Consider the following 13,384-nt stretch of genomic DNA (forward strand, 5'->3'; position numbering starts at 1 on the left):
TTAGTACGAGACTGAAGCGCGGGATGTCGAGGTCCAGTTTATGATTTTTTTCTTGTTCATTTTGACCAACCTGGAAGAGATACTGTTATTGTTCTAGACGCTGTTCTACTTTGCTTTTACCGTAATTACGTGACGCATTTTATGTTATATAGCAGGACAATTTTTAAATGGAACGTCTGTTTATTTTACCCCTTGCTGTTCCTAGTACATCTACGGCCCGGCATGGCCAAACGTGTTAAGGCGTGCGACTCGTAATCTGAGGGTCGCGGATTCGCATCCCCGTCGCGTTAAACATGCTCGCCCTTTCAGCCGTGGGGGCGTTATAATATGACGTTCAATCCCACTATTCGTTGGTAAAAGAGTTGCCCAAGATTTGGCGGTGGGTGGTGATGACTAGCTGCCTTCCCTCTAGTCTTACACTGCTAAATTAGGGACGGCTAGCAAAGATAGCCATTGAGTAGCTTTGTGCGAAATTCAAAAACAAAACAAATAAATCCTAGTAAAACTAACGTAGTACCGTGAACCATGTTATTAAACTAGAATCAATCTAATATTTGTTATTTTTTCTTCTTTTCCTTTTTATTAAGAACGTAGTAAAAAATTACAGATGTTTTCGTATACTTTCAACTTGAGAGAACGCATCATTATAACTTTAAATAAAATCCAATGGTGAACTATTACATTACATGTTTATATTTATTTATTTATTTTTTACTTCAAAAAAACTAAAGCGGTTGTCTTTTTACTTTCACAAACATCTGTTTTTATCGTGATATAAAGTAATTTCAACTTCCTATTTTCAATACCTTTCTGAAATTTAGCTCAGCCCCTTGTTAGTGATTTTGACAGATGCTGAACCAAACAAACCGGAAACTAATATTTTCGTATATTATACGACCATTTTTTTTAGCGACAGGCACGAAAAACATGGATTTTTTTATCCCTCATTTGGTCATTATAAAATCAAATTAATTGTTAATAAAGAAACACATATTATCAAGGTTTTATAATAAATTTTAGTTGTCTTTGAAACTGTTCATTAGAAGGAATTGAAAACATTTTACCTACTTACAATCTTAAAATTCATGGCTCGATGAACACGGCGGATAACCCATTGTCCTAAAACAAACACGTACAGCGAAAACTTTCTTTTCAAGCAAGTAGAACATAATAAATTACTCGAAATTTGTGAAACTCTGAATATAACGTAAGGCTTGGCGTGGATTGGTAATTAGGACGCACGAGAGAGCGTTGTAATATGAAGGCAATTCCACTATTCATTGGTAAAAGAGTAGCCTAAGAGTTCATGGTGCGTGACTTCCTACTTTCTAAACTACCACCCCTGAATTAGGGGTGGCTGACATAAATAAGTCTGGAACAACTTTGAGAAAAATGTAAAATAAATCAGACTACTTTGATATCATGATACCTGAAGTTGAACATTCAAAGTAGGTTTAAAAGCATTTTTTTTTTTCAAATTCAACTTGTTTATTTAAGCCTACTTGTACTATCTTTCAATTTCTTGCCCTCAGTGGCGCAGCGATATGTCTGCGAACTTCTAACACTGAAAAAGAGATTTCGCTACACTTGGTTGGCACAGCATAAATAACCCGTTGTTTAGCTTTAAGTTTAAAAGTCTTTTCAATTCCACCACTGACCAGCTTCAAATGGAGGTTATATTTTGTCTTCTGAAATAATAATTTATCAATTTTATTTTTATTGTCAGGTATTCTTGAAGAAGTTAATTGGGGACGTAACTTCTGGACAACTTTCCATATTCTTTACTCTGATTGGCCTTTTAAATTTGTTGGTTATGTGGCCTTTTTTTATTTCTCTTCACCTGACACATATCGAAACAATTCATTGGAATAAATTACCATGGGCACCACTAGGTGGAGCTGCAATCCTATCTTTGGGTAAGAGATATTTGCATCATTAAAATATAATCTTAACTTTATTGGTATATAAAATAATTATAATATTAATAATTGTGACTATCTCGTTTATAATGAGAAAGGGATATCTGTTTTATTTTTTAAAATTATGTTGTAAAAAAGTAAATTATTACTAACTACGCTTCACCCAAATATCATATTCAGTGGTTTAAATAATTTGTCATTCGAGTTTAGTTTGACATGAGATTTATGTTAAATTATTACTAATTGTTATAATTTCGTTCTTTACTGTCATAACTTATTTCATCTTAAACTGATGATCGATATCATATTAACTAGAGTTGTGATTTGCATTCAGTACCTAATATGAGAAACTGCAGCAGTTGATTTGTCTTTTAAAATTACGAGAAGTTGTAGTGTTTTGTTTTTTCCCTGAATTTTCTATTTCTGAATTCACGCATGCGTTAAGTTTTTATAAAGTATTTATCTTTTCTTTTGCGTCGTGCGAACTTAAATAATACTTCTTTTTTTTTCTAGTGGCAAATTTGATAGGAAATTTTGGAATTGTTTTCACGTATGAAGTGTTTCTGACACTAGGCCTTGTTCTTGCAATACCGGCCTCAGCAGGTTAGTTAATACAACTTTACTGTTACTTGCATAATCTCATGAGTATGAACTTTCACCTTTATAATCCAAAATCGTATGTATTATTAGGTTTATAGTCCTATATTATATGTATTGATACGTTTATAATCTCAAACAGTATGTATGCTTACCTTTATAACTTTAACCCGTTGACTGCCAAGTATTTCAGCTGCTACGGCAACTCCGAACCAAGTTCAAAATACATCTCTAATGCTTCTTCATTTTGTAACTTTTTTCGTGACGCCATTTTGGATCGAAAGTGAAATAATTTGTAAGTAGGTCAGATGCATGTATGGTGCTGACATCTATCGTTGAAGTTAGGTATTATTGAGAACGAATTAACTCGTCCGTGGCACTGTGTTACCGATCGACTTGGACGAGTTATTTCGTCTACGGCACTGAACATGTTAAAAGGTACGTGGTGTTACCTTTATAATTTCAAACATTATGTATTTGAATAAAAAACATATTGATGGATCCAATACAAACAGTTTTTTTTAATATGACATTCAGTCTCCAGGAGGCATATATCTGGTATTTTCAACATAACGTAATGTTTAGAGACAACAAGGGACCTAAAACTAAAAACAACAATTTAAAGCCAACCTTCATCTTTCATATAGTTATTCAGTTTTTCCCATAGACTCACTTAAATGTATTGCTTTTACAACATCCAAAATTAACTCGTACAAAAGGTAAATTATCCTTCTTGAAAAGTAAAACCATTTTAGCCGAAAATGACTTCTATCCTGCCAAAAATTTATATTTGTGTATTTTAGTCCTACCATTCTTGCTGTTAAGTATGAAAATATATGATGCATGAATACTGTCATTTCCAATTACGGCCCCGGCATGGCCGGGTGGTTAGTGTGCTCGACTCGTAATCTGAGGGTCGCAGGTTTGAATCTCCATCACACCAAACATTTCTTGCTCTTTCAGCCATGGGGGCGTTACTGCGTGACAGTCAATCCCATTATTCGTTAGCAAAAAAGTAGGAACGGCTAGCGCATATTCATCGTATAGCTTTGTGCAAAATAAAGAAACAAACAAATAAACCATTTACAATCTTAAAAGCCCCAACCAAATCTCCCCTCTCTTTGTACGTCTGCAGACTCTCACCTCTAGAACCGAGTTTCGATACCTGTTTATCCAATTAGCCAACTTATCCTCCATACTTATAGATATAATTTTACAAGCCTTTTATGTGGCATCTTGTCAAATGCTTTTTTGAAAATACAACTGCAGAGGAACCTCTCTAAAGCAGCCACCTTCGGAACTGAGACAAAGTGGCCTGATTAGAGGGAACCATGATCGGAGGGGTTCCACTATACATAATTAGGGATTATGTAAATAAAAAAAGGGACTGTGATTGAATGACCGCTTTCAAGGGGTGACCGAATCTGAGGGGTGGCCGCTTAGAGGGGTTCCACTGTACACCAAACCTACACTGTTACCATTATCTACATAAGCAGTAACCTTTTTCAAGAATGTCAAAAGATTTATAAGGCAAAAATGTTTCCTTAGTGGAACCATGTTGACTATCCAATAAAATTCAAAATTTTATTAAATGGCTTTGCAAAACATATTTTGTCAGACTTTTAAAAAAACATCTTTCTGCACTTCAGTGGCACAGCTGTAATTCTGCGGACTTACAACGCTAGAAACTGGGTTTCGATACCCGTGAAGGGCAGAACACAGATAGCCCATTGTGTAGCTTTATACTTACCTACAAACAAATAAAACTATTTTCATAACTGATGTAAAACTAATTGGCCTACAACTAATAGTGGGATTGACCGTAACATTATAATACCCCCGCGGCTGAAAGGGCGAGCATGTTTGATGCGACGGATTCGAACGCACGACCCTCAGATTATGAGTTGAATGCCTTAACACAACTGGCCATGCCGGGCCCGAACAAATCATACATAGATATCAATAAATTTCCACCTATAAAGTTATCGCAGAAAAATTTTCAAGATTTTTAAAACCATGTGGTAAATAAATACATTTGAAATTCACCATTTTAATTTATCGAACTTTTTAAATACACTAATATTTTATTACGTTACATATTATATATGTATACGTATTTATGAGGTTTGCTTCAATTCTTCTGAAACTTTGAAGTTGATGTCTTAGCTATTTAAATTTCCTCTTCGATTGTACCTTGCAAATGTTCATTACACTATGCAACAAATTTTTTACTTTTTCTTATTTCTGGACAGAAAGTGTTATTTTCCAATTGCTTACGTCTAAAGTAAATGGAAAAGACCTATTTTTCTCTTTGCTTTTGTGACCTGGATAATGAAATTTTCAAAGTTACCATTTTTCAGAACACTCCATGTAGATTCAGTGCAAAGTAGCCGATAGAGAATTTTCTCAAACTCACAAGAATTTTAAAGAATTTTCTGAAATGTTGTTGAACTTACGAAAATTTTCAAGAACCTTTTACAATTTCTAGAACTTTCCATAGTAATATGTATATATACAGGGGCTCACCACTTCAGTTTATTTCTAACTGCCTAAGTGAACATATAGACCTATCCAAGGAAGCTTTACCAAGTTTCCTGTTATCTTTGCCTTTGGGACAGCAGGGACACCGCAGCGCACTACAACAGAAAACACTGGCCACAACGAACCGAGTTCTCTTTGGGGAGGCACAATGTCAAGTGTGAGCCACTAGTGGACCTCCAGAAGGTGTAGTTTCCATCATCGCACATAAAATTGGGTCTTATGAAACAATCTGTCACAGCTCTTGATAAGGAGTCTGCAGCCTTCAAGTACCTTCGAGACTTCTTCCCTAAGCTGTCTGAGGCAAAGGTCAAAGCTGGTGTCTTAGTTGGACCACAAATAAAGAGGATCCTGGAGTGCACATAATTCCCCAAGGAGCTCAGTAAGAAGGGGGGGGGGAAGCTTGGGGAAGCTTTGTCGCAGTGGTTCGGGGTTTCTTGGGCAATCACAAGGCCCGAAAATTGTATGGAACTGGTTGAGGCTCTGGTGAAGAACTGTGGCAAAATGAGCTGCAGGATGTTCCTGAAAGTCCATATCTTTGACGCTCATCTTGATAAATTCAAGCAGAACATGAGAGCATACTCAGAGGAGCAAGGCAAGCGCTTCCACCAAGATATATTGGATTCTGAACGCCGTTACCAAGGAGCGTATAACGAACATATGATGGGAGACTATATCTGGGGGCTGATACGTAAAAGCGATTTATATTACAGTCTCAAATATTGAAAAACTACTCACTTCTAAACATTTTTATATAACTTTAGTATAAATACATGTAAGTCTTGATTCATATGTTGTTTTATTCAGACTTTAAGTAAATGAAAATGTGCAAATTTGCACTTGTTTACATATAAAATAGGTTAATTTGTATGGTTCATTATCCAGGTCACAAAAGCAAAGTTTGAAGGGAATAATGGCCATTTTCTGTACTTTTACAACATAAGCAATTAAGAAACAACACATACTATCCAGGAACAAAATTTGTGTTATATAATGTTAGTTGCGTCTGTAGGTAACTTGTAAGCAATGTAGTTGGTTTTCATGTTATCAAAACGGCTGGTATGGTTAACCTGAAGATTACCTAAGAAGGTCGAAACATTGTTCTGTATTTTAATTAAAGTTCTGATACCCGCACAAGCCGTCTTGAGATTACATTTTTACTTCAAGCAGGTTTCTCGACGTTACGAATGGTTTTTCATATGTTCTGATAGTCGATTTAAAAAATAAATAAATAAACCTTTGTCCTTTCTTCAGTTCCTTCTTTCTGTTATTACATTTGAAATAATTTTATTACTATTTTTTGTTTTCAGTTATCGACATCTATATTTATGGCGTCGTGTTTAAAGGAATGAAATTGGCGGGAATATTGCTAATCGTTACTGGATTTTTGCTCGTCCTTCTGCCTAACGATTGGCCTGACTACGTCAACATTCTTTTGAGGATGCGCAGAAGCTATCAGAAAAGAAGAAAGAAAAGGCTTAAAGAAGCAGAATCGTCTAATGGACAAAAATCTAGACTTCGAACTGCAAGTGGTATGGTTAAATAAAACAATTAATGATTCGTACTTGGGGAATAAATAGCTAAAGTATTCTGTATATATTTACTGAACAATTATGTGGAATATGATATTATATTGTGTGAAAATGTTCTTTAATCTTGAACTAAAAATATTTTAATGTTGAACTTATGCTTTACAAAATGTCTTTTTTTGTGAAATGTTATATATCGATAAAATATGTAAATATTTTTTATTGAAAGTACTTAAGAATAAATTAAATAAATAAATATATATATATATATGTATAAAATTAGGCGAGATGCAAACCTACGAAGTTCGCATTATGTATTAGAAAGGTTCTTGTAATTGTGAGATGAAAGTATTTTTCTGTTCGTAAACTAGGAACGTTGGTCAGAACATAGACCGAATTTTTATTTTATGTCACCTAAGGTAAGCGACGTAAAAATTTAAAAATAAAAATATTGATGTAACTGCCATCAGTCACGTGCAGGGGACGTTAAAAGAGCAAGGATCATTGACAGAAAAGCGTACCTTATAAGCATCGTCATAAGGCAAGGCTTTTTTCGAAGGGGTGGGAAGTGTTAAGGGAGACAGTGGGTTGTCTATGGTACAAGTAGAGTAGGTAGATAACCGTGAAAAACTAGCAGGTTCTGTTTTATTACCGTTCAATCGGTCTTATAAATGCTTTTCGAAACTAAACAAGTTCCATGTACCGTAAATTTTAAAGATTAATTTTTTCTAACTTGTAGCAAGCAATATGTGGAATCAGGTGTGTTTTTAGAAGTTATGAACAATGTTTATGACTGAGAGAAAAGGGTAGACAGCCACCGCGGGCTATCTGCTGAGCCCACCAGTGGGAATCGAATCCCTGATTTTAGCGTTGTAAATCCGGAGACATACCGCTGTACTAGCGGGGGGCTGAGGAAAATAGGGGTTTTGAACCAACCCAGCAATCCTCCTGTGCACATCAGTCGTATGTTTAAACAAACCTTTCTCAGAATTTTTATCCGGTTATTGTTGTGAATTTTATGTTGTAAGCTACGAAAGTTTGAAGAAATATTCTGTAAATCAAACTGATGTCAGTTTTCAGTGCTAAAATAATCGTATATTTTTTTAACTTAATTATTGTATTGTTCTGCTTTTCATTGTTTGATGACTTATTATATATTAATAATTTGTGGATAATTCTGTTGAACAGGTGTCTGTTCTATTGTGAACTAATTCTGTTGATTAGTGCAGTCTCTGTTTTAAGAATCTGTGATTTCTTCGGGAACTTATTTGACTATTCGTTAAAAAGATTTCAAAAATAATTTCTTGATAACCAAAAACAGCCAAATGCTCAACTAAGACAAGTGAACACATTCTTGATGACGAGAAACCCACTTGAAATAAAAACTAAAGTTTTTAGCGTCGTAAAAACGACACTGACATACAAAACTCCAACATAATTTATAAAATATAATGCAACAACTGCCACAACTTCTATGTTATAAAAAAAAAGTAGAAAAATGGAAACTAGATTGAAAGAACAAAAAACACCTTCACACGTTTTCGAACACCGCAAGTCAAATAAACACAACATAACCATAGAAAACACTCAAATACTAAATAAAGAAACAATAAAATCAAAGAAGCCTTACTTATACAGCAACTAAAACCAAAACTAAACCAATATAAAGGAACACTTTTGTATCTTTACTAATTAAAATTAACCTAAAATCCTACTGCAACGCCCCCTACAATCCCGTGCCCGTTTATACTCTCGTCCCTGAGACATGTGCCCGGCAACGAGTCAGTTACAAACTCTCCCTTTGTTAAGCGGAAGATGACCTCGGAAGGTAGAAACGTTGTTCTCTGCTTTTCAATAAAAGTGTTAACACCCATACCAGCTGTTCTCAGATACAAGTGAACACATTAATAACGATTACGTGCGCTAAAATATAACGTGAAAATATTATTTAGGTTTATAAGTGTTTCTTAAGTGTGCATATTGGTAAGATTAAATAATTCTTATCTATTTCTGCACTTAGAGTTTATTTTCCTTTAACAAGCATCACAGCTGTTAGTGACAGTTCTGTATTCATCAAAATAGTAAGACATGTTTTTCTCCTGTAATCATAAGTAAAAGTGGATCTAGCTGGATATGGAACTTGTTACAACTTTTTAATTCAAATAACCAGTACACATAATTCAAAAAACAGAGATTTATTCGTGTTTATCCAAAGTTTACACGGTCTTAGATATATTTTAAGAATTAGATCCTCGCTAACTGACACTTCATAGCTACTTAGACTCATGGGAAATAGTTTAACTTTCTGTGAAAGTATCTTTGACAACAATCTCTTTCCAAAGAAATAAATATGTATTCGTGGTTTTAAAATCGCGATGCACCGAGATCTAACTTATTTCAAAATGGTAGCTGGTAAAAAAGAACAACAACAACAAAAAAAAAAAAACAGGTAAAAACCCCAAACAGAAACCTCAGAGTCAAACTTGTCACTGACTTTGAGTGACGGTATGTTAAGATGTTCTTGTTTATATTGTCTTATTTGTTTACCATTAATATACCAGAGAACCTAAATGAATAATTTAGGTTATATATTGTTTACTTGTTCAGCGACATGACATAAAAGCCATTGTTTAAACTTTGTGTTACTATAACTTCAGAACCCCAGTGATTCAAAAGGCCTAGTCTGATGTACAATAGTTCAACTTTATTGGTATGAGGAACAGATAAAGATAAGTCCATGTTTAACAAAAACTTCAGTTATTAATGACCATGGCTGTGCCAGTAAAGATATTATCAAGTACTTCACGAAATGTACAACTGTCTTTGTCTTTTTTTTCTTCTCAATTCTGTGAAAAATGAAGTAAGTAACAACTGTTTCAAGCATCAGTTATATAACACTTTACTGGGTTATGCATTATAGAAGGATATTGATATCAAATATCTGGACACAACAAACGTTTATCATCGAACTGTAATCCTTTATGGGAAATACCAGTGATAAGGGGCTATTATTTTTAAAACAAATGTTGAATTGTGTTTGTACTTACGTTGATATCATATGACTCAATCATTTATGTTTGCAAGCACTTACGTTAATATAACTAAGCCACTTCTGTTTATAAATGTCTTTTTGTGTGTGTGTGTGTTGTTGGTTTTTTTTTTTATAGCAAAGCCACATCAGGATATCTTGTGTCGGTATCATGTGACTAAATCATTTATGTTTATAAATAATTGTGTCGGTATCGTGTGACTAAATCATTTATGTTTCTAAATAATTGTGTCGGTATCGTGTGACTAAATCATTTATGTTTCTAAATAATTGTGTCGGTATTGTGTGACTAAATCATTTAAGTTTATAAATAATTGTTTCGGTATCATGTGACTAAATCATTTATGTTTATAAATAATTGTGTCGGTATCATGTGACTAAATCATTTATGTTTCTAAATAATTTTGTCGGTATCGTGTGACTAAATCATTTATGTTTATAAATAATTGTGTCGGTATCATATAAGTAAATCATTTATGTTTGTAAATAATTGTGTCGGTATCATGTAACTAAATCATTTATGTTTATAAATAATTGTGTCGGTATCATATAATTAAATCATTTATGTTTGTAAATAATTGTGTCGGTATCATGTAACTAAATTATTTATGTTTGTAAATAATTGTGTCGGTATCATGTAACTAAATTATTTATGTTTGTAAATAATTGTGTCGGTATCATGTAACTAAATTATTTATGTTTGTAAATAATTGTGTCGGTATCATGTAACTAAATTATTTATGTTTGTAAATAATTGTGTCGGTATCATGTAACTAAATTATTTATGTTTGTAAATAATTGTGTCGGTATCATGTAACTAAATTATTTATGTTTGTAAATAATTGTGTCGGTATCATGTAACTAAATTATTTATGTTTGTAAATAATTGTGTCGGTATCATGTAACTAAATTATTTATGTTTGTAAATACTTACGTTATCTGACTCAGCGCTTATTTTCTTTAGAAACCCGATAACAATAAAAACAACTCAGAAAATATGGTATCTTTGGTTATATCTTTATATTTTATTTTTTCTAGAATATTCCTAGTAGCTCAACGGTAAGTCTAAACGCTCATAACGCAAAAAAACGCGTTCTGACACCCACGGTGCGCACAGCACGTATAGCACGTGTGTAGCTTTTCGCTTAACAACAAACAAACTTTTCTAGCATCACGTTATATGGTTGAAAGTTTCTTTATAGAATCGAAGGCATTTTACACTGTACTAATATCAATATTTGTTTTCATAACTGAAAGACAGAAAACAGTTCAAGATAAACTGACATTTCTTGCACGTGACATTCATTTAGACGAGAATCAGAACAACGACAATTAACACCTAGCGTTTGAAATAATGAGATGAATCTACGTTTAGTTCATTATATTTTTCTCAGTTTTAAATTTCGGAGTCTCGGGACAGACTGAAACCTCTAACTTTAAGACTGTGTAATTGTTTTTCTATGTTGGCAACATTTCCCAGCTTGGCATGACCTAAAAGTTAGGACACTTGCTTCCCAACCTAAGGGTAGCAGGTTCGAATCCCTTCTCCGAAAATATTCACTATTTTTAGCTGTGAGGGAGTTATAATGTGTTGTTTAATACCACTCTTCATTGGCACAGTGTTGGCGAGGGTTGGTGTTGGCTCTCCCCCCCCCCTCTATCAGTCACTTCAAAATTAGGGACGGCTAACGCAGATATCAGTCGAGTGGCTCTGTACGAAATTCAAAACAACAACCTAATTAACAACATCTGTTTGGTGATATTCATTAGGATAGCTAGTTTTGTTTTCCGCATAGTACCGATGATATTATTAATTATCAGGTATCTTCTAAACCTGTTCAGTGCCGTAGACGAGATAACTCGTCCAAGCCGATCGGTAACAGCACCACGGACGAGTTAATTCGTACTCAATAATACCTAACTTCAACGCTAGATGTCAGCACCATACATGCATTTGACCTACTTACAAATTGTTTCACTTTCGATCCAAAATGGCGTCACGTTTTCGTGTATCAGAAAATATCATACCTGAGACAGAATAAAGTTCACTTATATTTCTGTAAAGTTCCTTAAGTAAAAATTACTAAAGATAAGACAAAGAAATCACTGATAGAATAAACTAACACTCTTGCTATGGGTATCTCAGACTGCGCATGTCACGACTTTCCAGAAAGTTACATTCAAATTTAATTACACTGCTTGATTATGAATGTATACGAATAAATTCAACTTTAAAAACGTGGCCAATAATTCAACTTTTTAATATATGCGTTTCAAGTTCGTAATTTTATAAGAAAATATCGAAAAACAAACTTTCAATCTGATATTTATTCACTAGGTTTCTATCTTCTGTAATTTGTTTACCATTCCTCTCTGAACTGCAGAATTTAACGTAATTTATTTATTATAATACATATATTAACCTATATATGGCCTAGCGCGTTAAGGCGTGCGCTTCGTAATCTGAGGGTCGCGGGTTCGCGCCAAACATGCTCGCCCTCCCAGCCGTGGGGGCGTTATAATGTGACGGTCAATCCCACTATTCGTTGGTAAAAGAGTAGCCCAAGAGTTGGCGGTGGGTGGTGATGACTAGCTGCCTTCCCTCTAGTCTTACACTGCTAAATTAGGGACGGCTAGCACAGATAGCCCTCGAGTAGCTTTGTGCGAAATTCCAAAAAAAAAAAAAAACCAAACCAAATCGAAACCTGGGTTTTTAAAGTTATAAGTCAGCAGACATGCCGCTGGGTGGCAGCATTATGCATGCGTGTGTGTTTAACTACATTTTTCTTTCTTCTGGACTACGTCAGAAATAAGACGCAGAAAAACCAAAAACAATTTTCGTACATGCATATATATGTAAAGTTTTTTATTACATTTGTTATTATCCATAGTGCAAACCGGTGATAATCACGAAAAGAAACACCTACATGGATCGAAATGAGTCAAAGGAATGATTATGTTCTACACAAATTGACGCCAGCAGGGAAAAATCATTTTTTATTTTTTAAAAGAAGAAAACAAGTGAAGACATAACAAAACAATAAAGAACGTTCTATGAAGTAAAAGGAAACCAAAACCACATGTTCACACATACCAAAAAAATGATGAATCGTGTACATCCTATGGCGGTTCATCTTCTTTAATATGACGGGAACAATGAAAAGAAAATCAACATACAGGGTGCGACAAAAGTCGCGCACCACCCTTCTTTAATCCTGTACCGTTGGGTATTTTGACACAACGTGTTTGTTTGTTTGTTTGTTTTGGAATTTCGCACAAAGCTACTCGAGGGCTATCTGTGCTAGCCGTCCCTAATTTAGCAGTGTAAGACTAGAGGGAAGGCAGCTAGTCATCACCACCCACCACCAAATCTTGGGCTACTCTTTTACCAACGAATAGTGGGATTGACCGTCACATTATAACGCCCCCACGGCTGGGAGGGCGAGCATGTTTGGCGCGACTCGGGCGCGAACCCGCGACCCTCAGATTACGAAGCGCACGCCTTAACGCGCTAGGCCATGCCAGGCCCTTGACACAACGTGACTACAGGGTCACGTCTACACTTTTATACAAGTTTGGTAACATTATAATCAATTACTGTAAGAAACAACAACAATAAAAAGGGTTAGTAAAACATGAACTTGAGTTAGAAAAACAAACAACAAAAGCGACTTATAAATGTCATAGTGGATGGGCCACTTTTGTTCTACCCTGTACAAAATACAAGTGAACAAAATCTGACTACAGAACAA

General features: G+C 34.6%; 1 protein-coding gene across 1 annotated transcript in view; it reads left to right on the plus strand.

Moving 5' to 3' along the window:
- Window positions 1-8,425, plus strand: part of LOC143246625 (solute carrier family 35 member F3-like) — a 50,883-nt gene extending 42,458 nt beyond the window's left edge. Inside the window, exons 6-8 of the mRNA XM_076493663.1 lie at window positions 1,727-1,916; window positions 2,433-2,522; window positions 6,365-8,425. Coding sequence (XP_076349778.1) covers window positions 1,727-1,916; window positions 2,433-2,522; window positions 6,365-6,600 — 516 coding nt within the window. The 3' untranslated portion in view covers window positions 6,601-8,425. The remainder of the gene's footprint in view (window positions 1-1,726; window positions 1,917-2,432; window positions 2,523-6,364) is intronic.
- The last annotated feature ends 4,959 nt before the right edge of the window (window positions 8,426-13,384 follow it).

The sequence above is a fragment of the Tachypleus tridentatus genome, chromosome 3 (genome assembly GCF_004210375.1).
Source record: "Tachypleus tridentatus isolate NWPU-2018 chromosome 3, ASM421037v1, whole genome shotgun sequence".
Taxonomy (NCBI): Eukaryota; Metazoa; Arthropoda; class Merostomata; order Xiphosura; family Limulidae; genus Tachypleus; species Tachypleus tridentatus.